Source organism: Ochotona curzoniae, unplaced genomic scaffold (genome assembly GCF_017591425.1).
Source record: "Ochotona curzoniae isolate NIBS_2020 unplaced genomic scaffold, NIBS_Ocur_1.0 patch108, whole genome shotgun sequence".
NCBI classification, from domain to species: domain Eukaryota; kingdom Metazoa; phylum Chordata; class Mammalia; order Lagomorpha; family Ochotonidae; genus Ochotona; species Ochotona curzoniae.
This window is the reverse complement of record NW_024466649.1, coordinates 22872-48174: the sequence shown is the minus strand read 5'-3', so window position 1 is coordinate 48174 and position 25303 is coordinate 22872. Positions and strand designations below refer to the sequence as shown.

Here is a 25303-nt window from a genome sequence, read left to right as displayed (position 1 = left end):
GCACGGATAGTATCTGCACCCATTTCAGGGCAAGAGTGACCTCTTCAGAAAGAGAAAAGCAAGGAAAGAGGAAGGGTGAGATTTCAGCTGTTCTTAGAACATTCTATTTCAGAAAAATAGACATGAAGCAAACGTGACAAAATACAAATACTGCTCAAAATTTGACTTGTAAATAAAAAGATGCCTTGCTTCTTCTTATCTATAGTTTGCCACGTGCTACAATACAGTCTATTTGTATACGACATTCCAGCTATTACTAGCTGTGTATTTTCTTAAAGGTATTGTATGACTCAATTAACACTAACGCTTGAATTTAATATCGTACACAGTCTAGCCTGGGTATTTGTATGTATCCAGGGATGGAAACAGAAGACTTGAGCTACCACTCTGTGTATATGTCTGCCTCTAAAATAAGTAAAATTTTATCTATATATATTGTTTAAGATTTTTATTTATTTATTTGAAAGCAGGGTTAGAGAGAGATGAAGCAATAGAGATCTTCCATCTACTGAGTCACTCCCCAAATAGTCACAGCAACTCTTTGAACCAAGCCAAAGTTAGGAGCTTCTTTCAGGTCTCCCATGTGGTGCAGGGAGTTGGATCAGAGTAGAGCATCAGGGACACCAGCACAATAGGCAGAAGCTTAACCTGTTTCACCACAACACTGACACCAAAGATAAGAATTTTTCCAAATAAATTACCCAAATTTTCGAATCTACTGATCTCCCAGACTAATTTTGTTATAAATGCTAAAAGTAAGCTTTTTATTTAAATTTTTTTCAGGAAGTAGTTACATATATTTAAAAAACAAACAGACCTAACATTCATCAACCTTGGAATATTTATAAATTATGATTAATTTTCATCAATATCTTGAAAGCATAATAGAATGCAGACAGTATTTGCTCATGATCTCACATTTTTAAAGTCAGGTTTTTGAGTCAATACTTTTAAAAACAAGAGAGCTGTACAACACAGAATTTCAATTTTGAAAAAACAGTACATCTTGCATGTATAACACAGATAAAAATAACAAAAGGTGAGGTGGGTCATTAAGATTCCCCTTGAGGTACCTGTATTTGCTATGGGAATGACTGGGTTTAAGTTCTGACTCTGCTTCTACTTCCAGCGTCCTGCTAATGTGTCCCATGGATGGCAGTGCTGAACAGCGTGAGTACCTGGGTGCCTGCCTTCCACACGGAAGACCTGAACTGAGTCCCAGACTCATGTTTGGCATCCTCAGCCCCAGCAGTGGCGGGCTTTCAGGGAGAATGAATCAATGGATGGAACAACTTGTTCTGTCTATATTATCTATTTGACTTTTGAATGAAATAAACACAAATTACTAAAAGGTTCATCAAAGTAAAAACCACCGGCTTTTCTTCCCTTTATTCTGCCATGTTTTCTCAACTTCCATTGGAAAAAGTGGAAATGTTAGTTTTTAGGAAAAATGAGAAAAAATAATTGGTGAATAAATGGGTGGGGCAACATGACATTCAGATTTCAGAAGACTCTTTAAATCATCTTTTGACTTTCATATGAATTTCATATATAATCATGTTACTCTTAATTATAATCTAAAATGCAAGCATAAATTTCTACTTGAACCCAATCTAGCACTTTGCCCAACCCAAATCAGAAATACGTAGAGCCTCTAGAAGACACTCGTAAGATGTCACCAGAAATTCTCTTGTTTATCTACAAACAGAAATCTTTTCTCCATATTTTTTAAGTAGTAAAATTAATTTGATGAAAGGATTATAGTTTGTCATCTGACTATTCTTTGAACCTAGGTAGCTACAACAACTACATCTTCCAATATTACAGAGATGATGAGTCAATAATGGCACTAGTGATAATCTCACCATCTTATAACTATAAAATCACAGTCACAACAACCTTCCAAAAATACTATCTTGCTAGATATCAACAGGGTACCAAGGGTTAAAATGGCAGAAGGAGAAAGGAAAATTAAGTGCAAATGTTCTAAAGTACATAACAAAAAAAAAAAAAAAGAAGAAGAAATCCGGATTCTAGGATGACGAACCAAGAACCAGCACTTTAAATATCGAAAACTGGACAGAAATGGTGAGGACTGTATGTTCACTCACAATGCATTCTGCTCTGAACAATCTGATACTGTGTTGTCACTGCTAAGAATTTTGGTAAAACAAAGAATCTTTATTTTAAACTTATCGTTCACTGGTTTCAAGGGGTTCTTTAGGATTAAATTTAGAGGAAAATGTACCAACAGAGTCGCTGCATGTTAACTGAAAAGGAAAGCAACATTCTGGAGAACGGATTGTTGAGGGAGTGGGAGTGTGTGTGTGTGTGTGTGTGTGTGTACACAAAGTAGGGTAGGAAAACAGAAATGGTCATTAGCTTAAGCTATCTTAATAGTTCATAAAATGCCTCCTGAGTAAAACTTGAAAAGGATGAACTCAAAACCTGTAATGGTCACTGAAAACACGACCCTTCTTAAATTGTTTCAATTTAAGGTTTTACCTGTGGTGTCCAAGAAACAGGAAATGGAACAGGAAAATCCACAAAACAATCTGGTGACTCTGCAGGGTACTATGGGAAGAAAAACACAAAACCAAGTCATTTCTGCTTCTGATGATAATTTCGGGTGCAGAATTTCAGAAAACTGAAAATATTACAAAAGTATCATTGCTATCTTCAATGTAGTATATACGACGATCTTAATTCTGCTGTTACAGTGAGCTGACAGCTAACAGTCTATCTTTGTTAAGAATACAGAAACCTGAATGATGTGCAGCAAGCAATAAAAGGAGTGATCTCAGGCGTGAACCAAAAAGTATTCTGTTTATGTTCAAGATAAGGGATCCAATAAGCTACTATTTAATTACCCTCCAATCTATAAAATTTAGCTACAATAAGCTTCAGTCACTATTTAAATAGACATGATGTGTTAAATGAATCAGGAAATACACGAAAAGACCATATATAACTAGTAATGTTAAAATAATTTTCTATGTTAAAGCAATTATTTTATAAAATAAAAAGAAATAAGGAAATGTCATCTAGCTGTTAAAAAAAACCCAAAGTTTAGCAAAAAAAAAAAAAAGAAAAAGAAAAAAAGCAAGCCTTTCCAAAGATGGCAAATAAAAATTTGATTCCTCAATTATTTACCAAAAGGTGATACTTATGGAGACAAATTAGATTTCTGAGTTATTAAAGACTAAAGATAATTTTTCTTCATGATGACTGTATAATCCAATTCTGGATTCTTGAAAGTCATGTGTAATCAAAAATATTTTTTTTCTCTCCTTTAACAGACTAAACTCAGGTGAGCATTTGACCCAGAGGCTAAATGGTACTTGCAATGCCCACACACCCCACTGAAGTGCCTCAGTCCAAACTCCACTTTTCATTCTACATTCTTACCAATGCACACCCTAGAAGGTAGCAGGTGATCTCACACATGGGAGACCTGGAATGAGTTTCCAGTTTCCAGCTTTGGTATGGCTATTATTTTGGAAATTTGGGAAATGAAATAGTAGTCTCCATTTGTAAGTAAATAATTGTTAAAAATTCTAGGTTTAAAGAAGGAAAATTACAGTTTTAGGAAAACTTCATTTGAAAAATGTTTAACAAAAGTCTTAAATTTCAATTTCCAGCCACTTTTTTTTCAGGACTTTGATGAGTAAACAAAAGGCAACAGTACTTAACAAACATCAGCCCATTTAAAGCCAATATTTTCAAAAGGATTAACATTTGCTGCAATAAACGGTTAAAAAAAAGCTTACTGCTACTGACATATACCCTCTGGCTACTGCAATCTGGCTATGTAAGTGGCACAAGGGCAAATATAGAGAAAACCATAAAAATATTCTAGCATTTTAATGCTGAACAACCTGAAGCAGAGATTATTTAAGGCTCCTCACAAGAGCAGCTGTTGCGCTTCAAAGTTTAACTACTACAGCCACTAGAGTAATGATTTTGATATAAAAAAAAACATGTGATTATCTCAAATACAGTTTTCCCTGGTTACTTTATTCATCTGCATGCTCTTTGACAAGTTGATCAATATATCTGACTCCACATGTAAAGAAGTTGGCCAAATTGTTACAAAATTTATTTCTCTCTAAAATGTCAGGCTTGCTTAAAATTAATAATGCACAGGTCAAAACCCTCCAAGGGTAGAAAAGAGAATTTAGCATAAGTAGCCTCTACTCACCTAGATACACTAACACACAGTATCAACTCTCTAAAGCAAGTGAGTCAGCAAAATGGATAGAGTAAGAAAGACATTACTCAAGTGTTACCGGTTTTAGAGTGGATGCACCCAGCCAAGTATTGGCCATGGAGGGCATTAAGCCCGTATATAGCTCATCATGTTGGAAGGCAGTAAATCTTATACCTCATTCAGGACGCAGAATGGTGAAGAATACATGCAAACTGATAGAAAAATACCCACAAGCACTTAAAGAAAAACACAAATCTGTAAAATAGCTTAAATTGTTAAGAGTACACAGTGCAAAATCTAATCCACTTTTTTTACTGAATCTTAATCTTAAAGAAGACATACCTTGGTAAATATACAAATATCATATACCGTATGATCTCCCACATAAACATGATTCCACCATACACTTTTGGCAATGTCATCTTTAAAATTTTATGTCTGTAACAATGCAAAACAACCTTACCACTGTGATAAATTGCACTGACCTATATGCAAGTTGGCTCTATACCTATTCTGTGTACCTATGTATACTTATTAAGCCATACCTACTATGATTTAAATGAATAGATTTATTAAATGTGCAAATTAGATTCACATGTAAGGTTAATTTTATGACTTTAATAAACTCTAAATGTGAAAACTTTACTTTAGCAGTTTAATTGAAAACAAAAGCTCCACTTACAAGGCTATTAATTGAAAAATCGGTATTTAATTATGTTCAAGTATAGTTTTCCAAATCACACTTGAAGCAATTCGATAACTATAAAAGAATGTAATTATATGTTAATTATATGTTTTTGTTAACACCATATTTTATACAAAGTTAATTATGTATTTGTTAGATACAGTGTATTTTAGACTAAGGGAAATTTTAACCAAGTGTGTCCCAGGTTGGTCCATCTAAGCAATAAAGCTAGACACACGTGAATACATGAACTGAAGCGGGGACAGAGCACCAGACCTAGTATGTCTCTGATTTGCTTATCAAGTAGTTCTGACCTTAACTGAAGCTGTGTAACCCAGGGCTTTTTCTAGTAAAGAAATAATCATTCCACCCCATAGGTGAGGATATACTATAAATAGCACATAAAAATACACTTGCAAAAACCACCTAAATAAAAATTTCTTACATAGTCATTTTATTGCAATTAATAATGCTTTCAGTCCTAAATAGTATTAAAATTAATTATTAGTAGTATGTTCTTTGTGGGTCTTTGAAAACAGAAGCGGTGGCAAGTGGTAGAATTAGGAAAGTATACACTCAATAAAACAAAAACCAAAATATAAAATTGGAGAAACAGGTTTGTATATTTATCAAGGTATGTCTTCTTTAAGGTTAAAATTCAGTAAAAAAAAAATGTGGATTAGATTTTGCACTGTGTTCTCTTAACAATTTAAGCTATTACTCATTTTAACCCACAGACTAAAATACTCAAAAAAAAAAATCACTGCATTTCAAAGACAGCTTTGTTTCTACAAAAGCTAAAGGGGAAAAAATAATTGTGGCAACATAATAAGTAAAATCTTAGAAAAAAAGAAAAGAAAAAAACCCACAAACCACACATCCCTATGCCAATGGCTTCCTAGCTCAATTTATATATCAATCTTTTCCTGCTGCCAGGGCATCCATTAGACAACCTGCTAACTTTAAAACATTCACAGTTGAGGACATACTCTGCATAGAAACAGAAACTCTTCCAGAACTATCATCTCATCTACAGTGAGAAGGTTAAGAAGGCAAGCCGACAGAACAGACCAAATCAGATGCCACAGGTTCTCTCTCAATACAACCAACAAATGAAATACATGCCATCAACCTACATTAATACTAAAACCTTACACGTGTAGTTGAAGGCATGCTTACAGCACTACCTCCATTTTAAGTAAAAGAACTAGTAAAAATGAATGAAGGATGTATTTAAAATCTTTGATTTGGGTTTTGATAAAACAGCAAAGCAACTTTTATCAATATACAAAATATATACAAATGGAGCTTTGAAGGACATGACAACACCCTTGCCACGGGGAACAGGCCACCTTTGGGAAGGATAAAGGCAAATTTCTCTTGGATTTTAAGAAAAAGTATACCTTTCAGAACTTAAAAGGAAAGTAAAATCCTTTTATTTTAATAAAAATCACCATCTAACTTACTTTATAAATAAAATTTCTATCTACCAATTTTTGATTCAACACTTACCACATGAGTCTTAAAATTACACCTAAATATTCTAAATGTGAGAGTGCAAAAGAATGAGTCATTTCTCAACCTGTCTGATTCAGAGACTCTAGAAGGTATCAACATTTCTGTGTCACCCGGCACAGTTTTATATATTAATTTTCTCTTGTGGAAGGTTTAAATGCCAGACACATTTTTAAAAAGGACAAACACAATTGATCTTTTCATCACTACAATCTTCTGAAATAGAGTTGATTGATGACTCCCAAAAACAATAAAAAAAAAAGGATGCCCTGGTTTTCTTCAAAATCATGTTTTCCCCAAAGATTACTAAGTAAATGATTAATATGCTGAATTTCCTTGTTTCTATTTCTTAAAATTTAGCAGCTAGAAGTAAAAATCAAATATGATGCAACCTTGCTGTACACCAATGAAATCAATGAACAGTTACAGATCGAGCCTGTAAAAGGGCTCTATAGAGGAGGCTTTATAAAGGTTTGCATAACCTTTGCAAATTCTTAAAACTATCTAAGTCAGACATTTCAGCCAAAAGCAAACTAATGAGACAGAGTGTGTGTGTGCGCGTGTGATGCGTGTGCGTGCCATGGGGAGGGAGAGTCAGATGAGAACTAGAAAGGTTCATTCACAATTGTGAGAGTTGAAGGCAAAATGCTCTCTGCTGAACTGGACCTGGAAGAGGGGAAGCACTCAGGTTTCTACTTGCTGTGGGCTTACAAAAATAACATAAATGGCATGTCGGGAGACACCAAATCTTACCAGTAATTTTTACAACACAGTCTCTATAGTTTAGTTAAACTTCAGCTAAACAGGAAATTGCATCTACACTTCTGGACACTTTGGAAATCCGCAAAGAATGTATTATACTAACTGGATTTTAAAAGCATCATGTACGTAGTTTTAGAAGCAACTAGCACAGCTTCGCAGTGAGAACACAGGGTTCACTTCACACATACCTTCGCCTTTAACTTGAGGGTGAGTAGATGCTCTCTACCAGAAGCATCTTCTGCTTTTAGCTTGATGGTACTGAAGCAAGAATCCACGTCCACAAACCTGGTGTGTAAGGGACACAATGAGGGCTTGTTTAACATGGGGTAAAACCGAAAATGGCGGTACTCAAAAACAGTTGCTATCCTATTAATCCATTACAAAAATTAAGCAGCGGAATTTCTGCATGCCAGCCTTTCTGCTGCTGTGAATTTACTGCCGTTAATACATCTGCCTCGTGCTTAATGCAGCCATACATCTCTGGATTATTTACAACGTGTGTCGGGGCTCATGCTGTGGTCAGTGAGCACTGTGTTACGGTTTTCCATCACTGGAACCTCTGGCACACACAGCATGTTCCTGTCAGCCTCTACGTATGTACACATTAAACTTCCTGTCAAACTCTTTGATCCATTTCTGTAGTTCCATACAGTAGGAGACTTTTATGCTTCCTTTATTTGTTTTTCTCCTCGATGAACTTCTCCTTTATTATCAATAATGTTACTGTAAAAAAAAAATCTGACTGATATTAGTTCATATACTCAAATTGATCCTCCAAGGAAAATGCTGTATAAGCACAGGTACAGCCTGGTCTCCTAACAATAAATTTTATTTCGGCACGATATATAGCATCTGACACTTAACCTAGGCAGGCATGCAAGATGACTAATAATTTAAACACACAACACAAGCACAATTGTTTTTTGCTTTAAGTTGCTCTAAATGTATGAATTTTCTACAATGGAAACCAATACCCTTTGAAATATATCATTCTGTAAAAATATGGTCCCTTGAGTAGCATAAGCTACTGCCAAAAAGGTTCAGATTTAGCAATATATTTACTAGTGAACCGGGCATGTGGATTTTTTTTTGACATTTTTACAGTACTGTACCCTTGTAAAAATAAAAAGTAGTCTAAGAGCATTGCATGGCTTAACACCCCCAAGACCAGTTAGACCTAATATTTGCCTGCTAACCCAGGAAACACTGTTAACACCACACATGCCATTTACCTGTAACCAGAAATAGGGGAAAAATAAGCCAATTTCAAGAAATGCTGAGCAATGAAGTTATGAAACACTGTAATTTTAAAAAAAGGGCTAATTCTGAAGACAATATGCATACCAACAAACAAAAGACAGTCTCTCAACAAAAAATGTGTCAATCTAGAAAATGTCCTGAGTCTTAGAAAATGAACATTGAATTACTCTGAACAAAAATGTTTCTTGACACAAAAATAACAGTAACTGATGTTTATTCTCAGTCAACTCTACCTAGAAATAGATCAAACTCCCTCCCACGTCAAAATAACTGCAACCTGAGTGTTTCCCTTTTTATCCAGTGACTCGAAGCTTCAGACTAGGATTACACTTCAGATGCAAAGTATTTAGGTGTATACATGTATTTGTATACAAAAACAAAACAATCGTTTAGAAATCACAGAATTTTAAACAGGTATAAACTCAAAGTAAGAACAACAAGGATTAGCAGTCATTAAAGCAAATTCAACAACTTAAAAGCAGCTAAAAGAGCACTGAATTAAAACACACTAGAAGACTAAGAGGGCTCAGGAGAGGAGGTGATTGGTAACAGCAGTCTAAAACCCACCGAGGCGACCGATACAGTGGTAGAAACCATGGGCATTTTCTAAAGAGGAAAGAAATGAAAAAGATAATTTCAAATTATAATAAAGCTGTGCTAAAAAATTATAGCTGCTCTCTTTTCAGTGAAAAATTATATCATCAAAAATTAAACAGTATGATTTTTAGATTCAGCAACAGGCAAAGCTAAAACACTTACAGAAACTGATGTACATTTATCAAACAATTAGGATTTATAATGAAGAGATGACCAAAACTGGGAAATGGAAAAGAAAACAGTATCATGGAGTAAGCTCAGTAACAATCGAATCTGTAATCTCAACTAGGAGCCAGGAGGCACTAACCTAAACTTGAATTGTTGTAAAAGAGGATTAAAAACAGCTAAGTGATGTTATTATAATTAGCGTGTAATTCCTAAAATTAATAAATCAAGAAAAACGCATTTTATTTATCGACTGAATTTCTAGACTTGAAAATTACAAAATGTTTGTTTCAAAGAATAAAACTAGGGCTAGAAAACTGTATGGGAAAAAGACTTTTGTACTGTAAGCCTTAAATATAATGAGTACATATATACAGAGAGCAAGCAACAAGGAGGCAGACAACACTAACTCAATTCCTGCTTACTGGAGGGAGTATGCAGAAATCTCACTGCTATAATGAACATCTTGAGTAAATGTGACCTGCACAGCAAAGGTGTCCTAGCATTCATGTTCATCTTCCTTTGGTAACAGACTTTTTGTCCCCATTCTGTCTCCAACTAAACCAAGTTTCACCAAAGTAGATCCACCCAGCAAGTGATTCTTCTGAGTACCCGGGCAGCATGTGAGGTGTCAGCATATAACTAAATTTTGGTTAGGGGGACTACCATCAGAGGTGATATATGCATCTTTCAGCTGGCTTTTAATGAAACTGTCCCTTCTTCAGTCACCTCTCTCGTTCCCAATGTGAATCAAAATAAGCCAGCAAAGACTATGGGGACAGAAACAGGTGCAGTACTGACCAACGAAATTTCCACAATTACAATATTCAGTGTTTGCAGGGTCCATACCAGGACCTATCAGCCACAAGTGGCTACATATTTAAATATGGCTAATATGGACAATGAATATTTACCTTGCCTAATTCAAATAAAAATGTTAGCAGACACAAAAAAGCAAGTGACTGCTATGCTGAACTACAAACTCCTTTGAGGGTAGCTAGAAAACAATGAAGAGTCTTGAATAACCTGTGGAATGAAGCCTCTAACCAATCAACTTCAGCCCAATTCTAAATATTAGATAAGAATAGTAAAAATCAGTCTTGTTTGGAGTTCTGAACATTCAAAACATTCTTGTTGACATGAGCTTAACCAGTCCCCTAAATAGCAGACCATGTTTTCATCTAGTCATACTAGGAACGAACATCTTGGTGTTCTATTTACCAAACAAGTGATAACCTCTTACAAGGGTTATCAAAACAGTCTCTCAAAGACAACTTCAAATATTTCTAGTTGGGCAGAATATTACTGTTACTCAATTAAACAAAATGTTCATTTAAATAATAAAAAAACTTCCATCACTGGAAAGTGCAAATTACCCAAGTTATTAGTTATTTGCAGCCATTTGGTAACATCTGTTCCCACACTGCCCTGGAAATCACAGTAACATGCTGCTTTGAGAAGGAGGTTAGAGATTACTACTCAACTAAACAAACTAAAATTGAGTTAGAAAACAAAAACAAAATATGAAATCTAAAGAGAAAGTGTTACACTTTTGGCACTCTAAATTGTATTTATTTTCCTTTGCTTCAGTTCATTTTAAGTCTCCTTGCAATAAATAAAAGGCACTTAACTTGAGAATTAAAGTTTTTTGAAACACTGGTAAAGGATGCTAGTACTTCAGCTTTAGGGAAGTTTTCATTGTCTCTGTTAACAGCTCAGTCTTACCAGTAAAAAAAAACAAGCAGAAAAACGTGCTTTAATCTCTTGAAACAGGGCACTGCTACTGGCCACCAGTCTAAGTCATTTATTTAGTTTTCCCTTCCTGTCGTCATCTAGTTACCTTTAAGTAGCAATGACACCCAAAGTCAATATTGCATCAAAAGGCAGACTCACTTTACACCCTACTAAAGCATGAAAGCTAATTTCCACTGCCTCCCTTAAGGTTCAACATCACCTCTAGAGACTTTCTAAATAACTTGTAGTCCAAAGGATCTCACCTGATACTCACACTACAAGTGCTACCTTGCCAAGCAAATAAGCTCTGTTGTAAATAACAGGAATGTTTCAGATTTCTACCTATGTGCTTCCCACTATGTACACAGGGACATGTACAAGCTATTGTCAGTTTGGTGCCCTTGTTAGTAATCCTCATTTATGTTTTTAAACAAATGCAAATTCTGTTTAAATATTACACAGAACACAATTAAGGCAACTTTTTCACTAAAATTTATTCAGAAATTTAAATATATACGTAAATATTACACAAAGAAGAATCACCATAAAGGTGGCATATATGAAAATCAAATTGAGTACTATTATGTTCTTATGAATATTACAAAAAAATTGGTTGTAATTAAATCTTAATACAGATTCAGTGTCTCGACAACCTTATACCTGTTTTTGCAAAGAACTATGTGAATCTCACAACATGCTGCTTTTTAATATTATTATGCATAATTAGATTCCTTTGAATTATGAAGAAAATGTGGATCAGAGACGTTAAGTTGCCTGTTCAAGGACACACAGCTAATAAACCAGAATTAAGGCTTTTTCACCAGGCTGCACTGACACACTATCACAAGAAAAAAAAACTGACAATCCAAATCTACAGCCAGTGACAAGACAGATCCTAAGCAAATCATGTACTTTGGTTTCTTACAATCCATGCAGACTAATGATTACATAACAGGAACTCATTAATCTCATTAATCCTAGTCCCCATCATTAAGCTATGATAGTTTCAGTCTGTTGCTTAGATTTGTAAAATATCTGTTTTAGGATGGGATAATTTTCCAAATGGCCAATTTTCTTGAGGTCAAGACACCTTACTTAGTTTCATGTCTGTGTTTGACTAACTCCATGAACTGGAGGAAACACTACTGAAAGCTCTAAATGAGAGCTGCCCTAGAGCACAACATCCATTCAGGACGCCTGAATGCTAGCACATGGCCTGCCTTGGATACACAATGAGTGCATACCAATGAGGTTGAGAACAAAATACAGTTTAAACTTTATTAAGTGGCTTCAAAAAAACTTCATGAAAATACTTCATGGAAATACTATGGAAAAATGCACAGGTTAAAAAAGTCTGCACCAAAATACATATCTTCTGTTTCCCCCAAATTTTCCTAAGTATTCTGCTATTTTGAGAATACACAAAATGGCTAGCAGAGTCAGCAGCACACAGCATGAACTTCTTAAAAGGCAGCCCCTGTATGTAACAACATCAGTACAAAGAGGAAACAATTATGCTGTGATGGCATTTCCAGAGGTAGATTCTTATTTTTTGTTTCCATCTATTATCAAAATTACTAATCAATTCCTTTCAATTGCAATGATTGTAAAAACGAAAGCAAAAAAAAAAAAAAAGAATGCTTTCTATGTAGCTCTTTAAAAAAATGTCCCATTAAAATATTTTATATACTTGCTGGGGCTAACGTAGTGGCATAGCCAGCTAATCCTCCACCCACGGTGCCAGAATCCTGTATGGATACAGGTATATGCCCCAGCTGCTGCTACTTCCAATGCAGCTTCCTGTTATTGGCTGGGGAGAACAGTGGAAAATGGCCCAAGTGCTCGGGACCCTGCACTCATTTGGAGACTCAGAAGAAGCTCCCACCTACCGGATTCAGACCGCCCCAGCACTGAGTACTGCAGCCATTTGGGAAGTAAACTAGCAGATGGCAAAGCTGTCTGTCTCTCCTGCTTGTTCATTGGCTCACTCTGTAACACTGGCTTTCAAGTAAAATAAATCAATCTTACACACACACATATATGTATGCACCATTTTATCTTCGTTGCTAATGGTCTCAAGAAATCCTGTACGTACACTCTACGGTACTTAGCAGTTATTTAAGTGCCCAAATATCACTCTATATATGACCTGACTCTCCCACAGATATTAGTTCCATAAGTAATCTAAGCTGCAACTCTCTACACACCCTCACTGTCCCGCATGACAACCATTAAACACCTAACCGCTAGGTTAAAACTTCAATATTTGCAGCATGTTAAATGGCCTGCCAATGCCAGGTTCCAATATGAGCAGTGGTTTGCATTCCAACAGCTTAGATTCTGATTCAACTCCCTCCAAATGCACCCGTGAAAGTAGATGTCTACCCAAAGACTAGGGTCCCAACTACCCACGTTGGAACCAGTCTGGACCAATGTGGCCATTTGAGGAATGAATCAACAGAGCAAAGATCTCAGCACATTTTTCTCTCTGCCTTCTCCACCATTTGTCTTGCAAATAAAATACTTTTAAAACCATGAATGATTCAGATGTATCATATTCTATCTTCACTGTCTTTATTACTGGACTTTGAAAACTGCCTCAAATATACTATACCACGTAACACTGGAACAGTTTTTCTTCTTGCCAAATCTCTACATCACCAACTATCAGCCTAATGCTAAGATCTTCACATGCAAGCAACTGAAAATAAAAACAAATTTCTCTAATCCATCACATTTTACCCTAGCATAACTAGGTTCACAACATCAATGCCTCAAAACACACCTTTCTAACTTAAGCTGCAAATACCATACATCAGTGTTTTGTTTGTCACCCCTTCCAGGGCTATTCATTAAGAGGCTTCTATTTACCCCAAATTCTACTCAGAAATGGTGCTTTAAATGCTACAAATAATGAACAAACATGAATCGATCCTCATTATCATGACGCTCCATCCAAAATTCTATCAGACAGATATTTCTAGCAAAAGTAGAGTTGCCTGCTATTGATCAAACTTCCACTGTAAACAACTAAAGCAGCCTGATCAAAGGAAAATCAAAATAAATGTTTGAAAGTATTGAAGAAGTTCTAAGGCAACCAAGGCAGGAAGGGGCAAAAATGTAAAGGAGAGAAGCAGGTAAGCAGCAATTCCTCAGTTCATTGCACAGGGATCCGAGCAAGGAATCCAGCACAGAACCCCTGTCACACGGTAAAACCATCTCTTACAGGAGGAAAGGGGGAAAATGATCAACTCAATAGGCCAAGATCTTGTGACAGATACATAAAGAAAGACTGGCTTCCTGTTCTGACAGTTTTGCCTCAAAACTTTTGATAAAGGCTTAACCTGCAGGGGATAAGAATAACAAGCAAAGCAGAAAGCCACTGGAAAACAGACAATACTCAGAAAGCTGACAATACTAAGGAATTAGAATTCAGAGGCCCTAAATGAGAAAAAGCCCAAGTGAACACTCCAAGGTCTTAGTTGGAAATTTTGGAGGGTTATCTCTAAAACCAAACAGGTATGTGGGAGCTTACCGAAAGTGGAACCCAGATCAAGCGGTAAACTATACGAAGATAAAGTTTAGGAGTCAACAAAAGAAATCCTCATGATTGCACCCGATTCTTGACAGAAACTCCGGAGGGTTAGCACAGCAAAGGCAGGGCGGAAGCAGAAGGCACCTGTAATCCATCCGAGTCTCACGGAAATTCACCCTCACTTTCTTGACAAAGGACAAGGTAAAACTTCTGTTCCATTTTGGCCAGAAATGTATATTAGATATGTTTCAAAAGTACAATTCTCATGACATTGAGGACTATTCAACGATTAGCAGGCCTTGTATTTATGTAAACAAAATAACACCAGCTGTTGCCTCTAAACATGTTAATGCACAACTTTCAATATTCAACAAAGATTACTTCCCAGGGATGAAAACAAATATTTCCTAATGCTAAAAAGGAAAATCCACATGAAAATGTAGAGATTATAAATCTGTATATGCTCATAATGTGGCTGTAACTGTATCAAGCAAGATCTGGGAGGACAAAATCAATTCTGTAAACCCACGATCATATCGGAAGAATTAACACAACTGTCCTGAGCCTGAAACCTACAGAACATCTGACACACATGGGGAATAAATGTAAAGCACCACTCAAGAGTATATTATTTTCAAGTGAGAATGGAATATTATCCCAAGAAAGATGTGACAAAGTGTTGTTATAAAGCAAGCTTCAAAGTACTGAGATTATAATACGCAGCACGATTTGTGACAGTGAGTTAAGTTAGAACTCAATAATCAAATAGCCAGAAAAATCCCAGTTGTTTGAAAATTAAGTTACATACTAAGTCAGCCTTAGATGCAAACAGAAATCACAATGAAAAATCAAGAACTTCAACTAATGGTAACAGAAATACTATATCTAAAAACACAGAATATTAAAATTCATGGAAACTAGCTCAAGTTGCTTAGAGGGAAATTTATAGCCTTACATTCATATATCATGAAATAAGCAAAACTGGAGGGATGGAGGACCATTGATCTAAGTAATCATATCACGAAATTACAAGGGAACAGTAACTAATGAAAAAAAAAACTGGAAAATAATGCTGAAAATATATAACAGGGAAAATCAGCAAAGCCAAAAGATAAATTTCTGCAAAAACTTATAAAACTGATATGGCTTTTGCAACCTGAGTATGAAAAATACTCAGATGTGTAGATTTCAGGGTATATATTTGGAAACCAAAATAACCTTATCACTTAATTCCATTTCCAAGATGGAAAAGGCACAAATTACTACAGTCTTTTTTGTTTTCAAATGAGTACAGAATGAAGAAGGAAAAAGGGCAGCTTTACAGTGGGGACATCTGATAAACACCATCTCATCCAGTCAATCAATAACATCAAAGGCCCGGCACCGCAGCCTATTGGCTCAAGTCTTCACCTTGCACTCACTGGGATCCCATATGGGTTCTGGTTCTCATCCCAGTGGCCCTGCTTCCCATCCAGCTCCCTGCTGTGGCCTGGGGAAGCAGTGGAGGAGGGTCCAAGGCCTTGGGACCCTGCATCTGTGTGGGAGACTGGAAACAAAGCTCCTGGCTCCTGGTTTCAGATCAGTGCAACTCCAATCACTGCAGCCACTAGGGTAGTGAACCAGTGACGGAAGGTCTTCCTCTCTGACTCTCCTACTCTGACGTTCCAATAAAAATAAAACATTTTTTAAAAATGGTAACATCAAGTCACACAGATTGTATACTGTTGTGATGTACCAGAAAAACTTTACGTGTGCTTTTCCTCCCAAACACCCAAAGTCGCAGCCCACTCCTAGGGGAAACAGGAGTGGACTATCAAGATAATTAAAACTAGGACATGGGAAAAAGATTTAATGTCGTATCCTAGAGGTAACACCAAAGAGAAAACACATACTAAAATTTAAGAACTTCTAAAAATATAGACATCAGTTCATTAACTGTAATGAATGCACTATCCAAACGCAAACTATACAGGAACTCTGAACTATCGTAACTTTTCACTCCAGAATTGTTCCAAAAGTAAAATTTGTAAGCAAACAGTAAACCCTAAGTAATTCTAGAAATCATATCCTTTTCCAACAGAAATCAACATGACAAATATCTTCACAAGCTAGTTGTCTGCGTGATACCTGTGAGCATGTCATGAATCACATTAGGGAAATATGCGGAGTTTCTACCACAAAATCTGCAAAGTACTTTCACAAATGCTGTTTGATTCAGCCTTCATATTAACCCTAGGAAATATGTAATAAGCATAAAAATACTTTATAAAAATAAGGATAAATAAAATGGATATTATGTTTTTCTTAAATTTACTGACCAACTCAGCCAACAGAACTACCCAAACTTGAGAGAAGAAATAGAAAATCTGATTAGTTATACCAATTAAAGAAATGCACACACCCTCCAGGTCCAGATGGCTTCACTCGCCAATTCTAAACTAAAAAGTGACAGCAACCTTAGACAAAGTCTCACACAGTGCAGTTAAATAAGGATCAAGGCCCCTCCCATGCACAAAGGCTGATGGCAACAATACAAATCTAAATTTTTATACACAATAGTATATTGTAATGATGTGAAGTGTATAAATAGGTTTTACATTGCATTATAACATACAAAAAATGCACAAATCTTATATGAACAGGTTAATGAATATTAATGTTGGTTTAACATTCAAAAATCAATCATAATTCCCCATATTAATAACAATAACAAGAGACAGAAGTTTTACAGTACTCTCAATAAACCAAAAAGACTGTGCAATAACTTAAAAATCTTATTGTAGGTCACAGCTAACATGAAGACAAAGGAAAACAAATGATGTAATATATAGAAAATCTGAAATAAAGTCATTGTTACTTGCATTATGAATTCTTTGAGGCATAGGATTCTAACACAATCTAGATACTAATTTGGCAAGGTTTAAACCAATACACAAAATAGCATTTCTATATGAAGACACTTCAAAAAGTTCTTGCAAAATCTACAATTTATACAGCTAATAAGATATATATATATATATATATATATATATATACCAAGAGATATTTACAAGAATGATCACAGCAGTATTATCAGCCAAAAGCTTGAATCCATTCGAATGTTACAAGTAAAATGGATGTCAATTTAGACAAAGGAGTACTGCTTAACAATGAATAAGAATTTACAAGATCATAAATAGATCTCACACAGAAGCTGACCAAAGGAAAAAAAAAGCCAAATTCAAATTGCATGATATATGATTCCACTAAAAAAAAATCCAAAAACTAGTGTAACATTTCTGCAGCATCAGATAGTATAACTGTCTGGGCAAGGAAAACCAGAGAGGTATAAAAAAACTTCGAAGGTTCTGGTAATTTCATCCCTTGATGTGGATGCTTGCTTCACAAATGTGTTGACATTTTACCTGTTATAATTTGTGCATTTTTTGTGTGTATGTTATAATGCAACCGTTTTTTTAAAAAATCACCAGAAGACATCATCTGCCTGTCCATAAGCAAAATTAAAATTTTCATCACATGTAGTAACAGGCTTCTCTTAACACATTAAAATATCTCCAGAAAACAGCCTGTCTTTGGAAGGAAACGGGAAAGGTGAGTTCAGAATGAAGTAGGAGTCACAGGTCACATTAATTTGTAATAATCTAGCTATTAGTATAACTCACTTTTGAATTATGTTTAGGTAAAAGAAGATGCATTTGAACATAAGCCAAACTATGGAAGAATACTGAACATAAAGTTCTTAATGGCTTTACACAATAATCAGGTGTGGCACTTTGGCACAGCACTTAAGACACTGCTTTAAGACGCCCTGGTACAACACTAGACACCCAGGCTGTATTTCCAGGCTTCTGCTAATGACGACAGCTCAAATAGTTGATTCTTGTCACCCATGTGGGAAACCTGAAGTGAATCCCAGGTCCCTTCAGCCTAGTTCAGCTCGGCCTGTTAACTCCCTGTCTCCTCCTCTCTCTCTCCCTGCCCTGCCCTCTCCATACCTCTACAATAAATCAAGTGAAAAACTAAAGGGATAAAACTAAGGTTCCAATAGATGGTACAGAAGTCTACAGAAGCATAAATTACTAGCTGATTGCGATGACAATGGGACTGTGGTTTTTAGAGTACATAAACAGGAAAAGGCAGTTCAACATAAAATGTGCCACATTTCACACATCTGTCTGATCAACCAAGAGCTCAAGAAAAGGGATGAGCAGGAGGAGTTGTTTTATTCTTCTTTCATAAAATGCAAATCATGTCTGTTCAAACTATTTTTTAAAAGATTCTAACAGCTAAATTTCAGGTACCAAATTCTTACAGATTAGGATTTCCACTTAAGAAATTTGTTAAAATGTTTACATTTTCAAATCTGCAGCATAAAAAAGTTTGAATGTGTTTGCTAAATAGTGAATGAATACCCTACTCTCAATTGTGGACCAAGAGAGGATAACTGGTTCATCACAAACAGTGACTAATAAATCTACAGGTTGACTTAAATGCAATAGTTAGGGCTTTCCAAAATCAAACTCCCTTGAAAAATGAAATTTTTCATTCTAACAATTTCATGTGGGGTTTGATAACTGACTAGACAAAAAAATACAAAAGAGTGAAGATGTATTCTAACACACATAATCGAAGACCTGCCTGGATACAAAGCAAGAGTGTTACCAAAGGGCTCTAGATAACCTCTCCGGGGTGTATGTCCCCAAAACACGCATTTGATTACAGATACCCACATCACCACGTTCATAGCAACACGGTTCGCAACAGGTAAAGCATGGAACCCACCAGGATGTCCATCATTAGATGAGTGGAAAAATATACAGTTTATACAAGTGCAATGGATTATTATTTACCCATGAAAAATAATGAAATTCTAGTCCTTGCATAAAAATGGTTGCAACAGGAGGATATCACATTGAATGAAACAAGCTGGACATATAAAAAATACATAGTATTTATCTTTCTATGTGGAAGTGAATTTGAGGTAGGGGAAAAAGGAAAAAAAAAAGGAATGTAACAGTATGGTGAATGATGGTCTTTTTAGCTTTAATCTGTTGAATCCTTTTTAGTGGGCATTAAGCCTCTGACTATAATTTAATTTTTTTTTTTTTTTAAAGATTTATTGTTATTACAAAGTCAGATACATAGAGAGGAGGAGAGATAGAGATGAAGTGGAGCTGCTGGGATTAGAACCAGCGACCATATGGGATCCTGGCGGTTTCAAGGCGAGGACTTTAGCCACTAGGCCACGCCACCAGGCCCGACTATAATTTAATTTACAACTTTATCTCAATGCTGGCATTGTGGTGCAGCAAGTTAAGCTACGATCTGCAGTGTCAGTATCCCATATGGCTGCCAGCCCAAGTCCCAGTTGCTCAACTTCGATCCAGAATATGCTGGGGAAAGCATCCAAAGATTTCCCTTGTCCCTGGGCCCTGTCCCCACCTCGACCTGGCCCAGCCACAGTCATGGCAGCCAATTAGGGAGTGAATCAGTGGACAGAAGATCTGTGTGTCACTTTCTAATTCTGCCTTTCAATTATATTTTTCTTACCAAAAAAAAAGTTACTTCACAAAAAGTTGCTGTGGAAATACATTCTTTTAAATGCCAAAATAAAATTCCAGAAGAACAAACTTGGGTAGCATTGTTTGGTTGCTTTCTGAAGGGGAGGGAATAAAGGAGTTGGTTGTGGTAATGAAGTCAATGTGTTACTGTAAAATGTTTTTATGGAATTTGACATACATGGCAATCTTTGTAAACACAATTTTAACGAGGATGTCAAAAGAAAAAAAAAATGAGGCTAAGAGATTGAGAAACTGACAACTTGTGCTTTTTAGTCTTTTTTTAATAGCACTCATTCTAGAAAAGTTCTAAGGCAATTTACAACAAACAGAAAAAAAAAAAAAACAGAACAGAATAGCAGAATAAAAGCCAGACCAAGATCGGCATGCAGAATCATAAACCCTATACCCAGCATGTCTGTAAAAAGTCTATCAATTTTAATCCTAAGCTTCCAGAGACCCAAAGCAAAGAGCATGATCAATTACAGGCTTCCTATTCATTAAATACAAGATTGGATATGCAGAAGCATGCCTTTTCCACACCTCAAACAGGAGCAAACTTCTTTCACAGTTCCTTAAACTGGCAGAGCCTTATCATAAAAGTGGAAGACTTCCCAACATGAAATCCCTATTGTATTTCACAGGGCTGTTTCATATTACATTCCTTAATGCAAGCCAGTTGCATCCTCAAGGAATTTATACAACAGGTCAAAATAACGTAGTTCAGCTTTAAAATCCAATTAAGAAAACATCAAAAAAAAGCAACTGGATTGTACAGACTTGACACAGCCCATCTACAGTTAAATACTATTACTCATAATCATGAGTTCAGTATTTTAACAGCTGACAACAGAAGTTGTAATATTTGGCAAAAACCAAGGATATAAATACTTGGGGCTTCTTAGTACTGATCTGCACACATCAATTTACTATCCAGGAAAACAGTAAGGTTAAGAAGTAAAATTTATTGAGAAAAAAACAACAAAACTCATGAATTCAAAGCAAAGGACGTGCCAGAAAGACCAGCTAAGCCATCTCTTCACAGAAATGTTCCCATAAACGTATAACCCACTCACGAAGATTTGATGGCCAAAAGGAAAAAATGATCCATGAATACAGAGAACAGTTCTAGACTAATGGCCTGTTAGGAATGAACAAGAAGAGGGGATATGGGCAAAAGAAAAGAATTCAGCTTTTTTTCTCTAACAAACACATTGCATTTGTGCCACATCCAGACACAAATCCACATGGGCATAAACTGGGATTACAGCACGACTTTGTCTCCAGTTTTTCTTCACCTATCAGGTAACAGCATCAAATATATTAAAGAACATATGAGTTTAAGAAACGTTCCTTGTTTTCTTTTAAGAGGCTGTTTTTCTAATTTCCTAAGCTTTTCTGGTTCTTGGGTTGTCTATCAAAGGGCAAATCATAAAACAGCTAAAGGAAATGTCAAACACACTCACAAAAACTTACCCTTATCATATTCTGAATCCTTCCCCCATGGTAACTAAAAAATGTTTTATCTAGCAGAAAAACCTAAACTCAAATAATAAATGAATAGTGCAATGCAACTTACAGTGGTTAGTAAGTTACAGGAAATAAACTGGCCTTTTCTACTGCTGCTTAAAACTCAAAATAAAAAGATTATAACTAATAATGAAATCTGCTTTAAAGTATCTGCATTAAGAAGGTAGCTAAATTTAGCACCTACCAACCAAGTTATCACAAATTTTCTCCAGATGCCATATGGATAAAAATGTTAACAACCTTCATAACCAATGAGTGAACTTCTTTATTCAGTATTTGTGTTCAAATGAAGTCAGTCCTCCAAACTTTGCTTGATAAAATTCCCTTCTCAAAAGCATTTAAAGTGCTATGTACTAAATTTAGATGGGCCAACTTGTATATTAACCAAAAATAACTGTATACACCAAAAATACTGCAACTTTCCCCCTTCTCTTTCACATTTCAAGGCATCACTTTTCAAACACTGAATAATTTAGTAACATTTGGAATGTTACATGATCAGTGAAAATATCCATATCAAGTTTTACAAATTGTATGTAGCATTTTATTTTGTAGGTTAATTATGTCTTCTCTAGTTCATAGTAATAATAAGGATTAGATGTTGAAATTACAACACTAATTAAAAACTGGTATAAAATCAATTACTCAAACTGGAAATACACTCAACTGAGATTAAACAGACATACTTATCCCAACCAAGTGTTCCTAGCTCTTCAATAAGGTTTGAATAGAACTGGGGAGGAGCAGATAGCACCCGTGTCTCTTGCGAATTCTTTAAAGCAACTTCCTGTTTAAAAAAGGGAAAAAAAAAAACTGAATTAGCTGTAGAATGTTACACAATCATCAGTACCTGAACACAAAACACAACATCTTCACACCAAAGTTTGCACTGTTTCATAGAAAATCTAGCTTATACACCTGCTCATGAAATAAAAGGACTGTGCTTAAAGTCACACAAAATATCAATTTTGTATCACACAAAGATTGCAATATCTTAATAATCTTCAGGACTGTTAAGCCTATCACAGAGTGGGAAAAAAACTAGACAAAAATCTTATCTTCCAGCCTTCACTCTGAACTCCTGTGGATATGTTCGATATACCCACGTAATTTTTTTAGAAAGTGCTTCTGAAGAAAAGCCTGAAGCCTGACTACACTGCTCAGACTACCTGTACGCCACGATTAAGCACCTCCCAGCACACAAAGCTGCTTATTGGCACAATGAATCTCTCTCTGCTCATTTCTTTTGCCATCTTACATTCTGCAAGGCCAGACTAGGCAATTCCCAGTATTTTGCCAAACATCTAGCTATGTTAGCAGCCCTGTCCTTGCTAAGACCACCTGTAATGTCTTTAAAATGGTTCCCATATCAAAATAAAATTCACATTTTTTTTGAAGCAACACCAAAACCATTAGAATTTGAAGCTAGAAATTACCAATAACTTCAAGGCTACCAGATTGGGTAAATACCTTATTTGAAAAGTAAAAGTAAGTGTTTCTATGAATTGCTTAGATGTTCCTATAGACTGAATTCCCAACTCCCTCCTTTACAAGCCAGGCAGGCCCAGCTTGAGCTGTTACAAGTAGAGCGTTAATTGCTGAAGGGAATCTTTCTGTTCCTCTCGAACTCAGGAATAAAGCAATTTTAAGATTCAAAAACAGAGTTGACTCTCCCAAATGACCACAGTAGCTGGGACTGGGGCAGGCTGCAGCCAGCAGCCAAGATGTCAGGTTGCTTCTCAGAGCCTGTGTTACCAGCACACCGCACCAACCCCAGGCACTCCAATTTGGCAAGCGGAACTAAAGCCTGAGGCCACATGAGCATCCCTTTCTAATTTCTTGACATTTATTCCATATAGGTGTGTGTGTATATATGTATTATATGTATGTGTACATGTACGTATATACACATACTTAAACGTGCAAATGTCATCAATATATAACTCTGCCTTCTCCCTTTTGTCAGATAATGTATTCCTATCCCCACAAGCATAAGAGCCAAGCGGGCAAAGGCAAAGAAGGACCACACTCGCCACAGAGGAGGAAATGATACACAGCAGGAGGAAACAACGGCTTGTTGCACAAAGAGACGTTTCACAGCAGCAGAAAGCTGGATCGGAAGCAGAGCGGGGACTTCAGACACAGACTCTCTGGGATGGAAAGCCAACCTCCCAAGGGGTATCTGAGCCAATCCAACACCAACCCCAGCAGCATCAAAACCTAATCAAATCCAGCATAATGCAGAGTGAGGAGAGCTGCAGTTTTAAGTCTTACATAAACTTGAAACATATGAATTTAATAGATGGATCTTCTGTGTCACAGACACAGAAAAACAAAAGCACGTCTAAGAAGTTATTGCCTACTTCATTGGGAATTGCTTTTAGATTTAGAAAACAAAAAAAAGTAATGTGGTATGTATCAGCTTTGATATAATAACAGTGTTTTATCAAACTGTTTGAATCTCTGTTCAAGAAATCATTAAGAATTATCAACAGAATTTTTTTCAAACATTCACTTATATCCTTATTTGAAAGGCAGAGTGACACAGAGGGAGAGAGGAGAGGGAGAGGAGAAACAGACTTTTGTTCCATTCACTAGTTCATTCTCTAAATGGTGACCACAGCCAGGGCTGGCCCGGCTAGAACCAGGAGCCAAGAGTTCCGTCGAGGTCTCTTGGACAAACGTACTTGGGTCATCTTTTGCTGCTTGCCCCAACACATTAGCAGGTAGTTGACCAGATGCAGAGTATCCAAAACTCACAGCAGCACTGCAATATGGGATGTCAGCATGGCCATCCACAGCTTAACCAACAGTACCACAATGTGCCAGCCCCAACTTCACATATTATGAAAGACAAACAAAAACAAAAAAAGCATTTAACTGTTAAGAGGTACACACTAACACACAAGTATTTAGGGAAGAATAGATATACTATCTAGCATTACATTTATATTCTAGTCTTGGCCACTGTAGCTTAACAAAATCCTATATAAGTGCTGATGCAAGAGCAAGCTGATTCAGTTCAAGCTTCCGGCTTCGTCCCAGCCCCAGTCATTGTAGCCATTAGGGAGAGAAGCAGATGGAAGACCTCTTTCTCCCTCCAACACTTCCAAATAAACAAAATAAAATGTAAAAGAAGTAATAAAAATATTCTAGTATCTTCTAAAAACTGCAGGAAAGGGAAGATATGAGGAAACTGTTTCTATTAGGTCATGTCCATAATTTTATTTTATGTTGGAAATATGATAAATGTTTAAGAATAATAGGATAAATACTCAGGTGTTGTACCCAAAACTAATACAAAAACAACTATAATTTGTTACCATTATATGAAATGTACAAGTTTTTCCAAAAGCTGAGACTATATACAGGATTACAAATACATTCTATTGTTTCTTCAAATATAAACATCCAATCTCTGTTGAATTGACATGCCGGTAGTGTCATTTTCATTTTTTCACCATCTCCTCAAGTGTAGTGTCAAAGGTACCCAGCTTAAAATACAGTCACACTGGCTTATACATACAATTCTGTTCGTCATAAAGGCATCCATATGCACTCAACAAAACATTACATGTTTGTGAGTTCACAAGTTTTAACTTCTAAGAAATGTTAGCTGTTTGTAGAGGTTACAGAACAGGCATTGACCTAGTGGTTAAGACATGCGTTGAGACACTCTCAGCGTCCCAGATCAAAGACCCTGGTTACAATACATGGCTCAGGTTCCCAATTCCAGCTTTTTGCTAATGCAG

The 25303-nt window shown here is 36.1% G+C and overlaps 1 protein-coding gene across 7 annotated transcripts in view; it reads right to left on the bottom strand.

Moving 5' to 3' along the window:
* LOC121166293 (E3 ubiquitin-protein ligase FANCL) overlaps positions 1 to 25303 on the bottom strand; it is a 56327-nt gene that overhangs the window by 18139 nt on the left and 12885 nt on the right. For 6 of the 7 annotated variants that reach the window (XR_005885387.1, XM_040995430.1, XM_040995426.1 and 3 more), the window contains 3 exons: positions 22238 to 22338; positions 7361 to 7457; positions 2506 to 2574 (listed from right to left, as the gene is read on the bottom strand). Coding sequence is in view for 6 of the 7 variants with exons in the window: in XM_040995430.1 (XP_040851364.1) it covers positions 2506 to 2574; positions 7361 to 7457; positions 22238 to 22338 (267 nt within the window). In the remaining variant the exon portion in view is untranslated. Of the gene's footprint in view, positions 1 to 2500; positions 2575 to 7360; positions 7458 to 22237; positions 22339 to 25303 lie in introns of all 7 variants that reach the window. The other variant, XM_040995429.1, reaches the window with a different exon arrangement.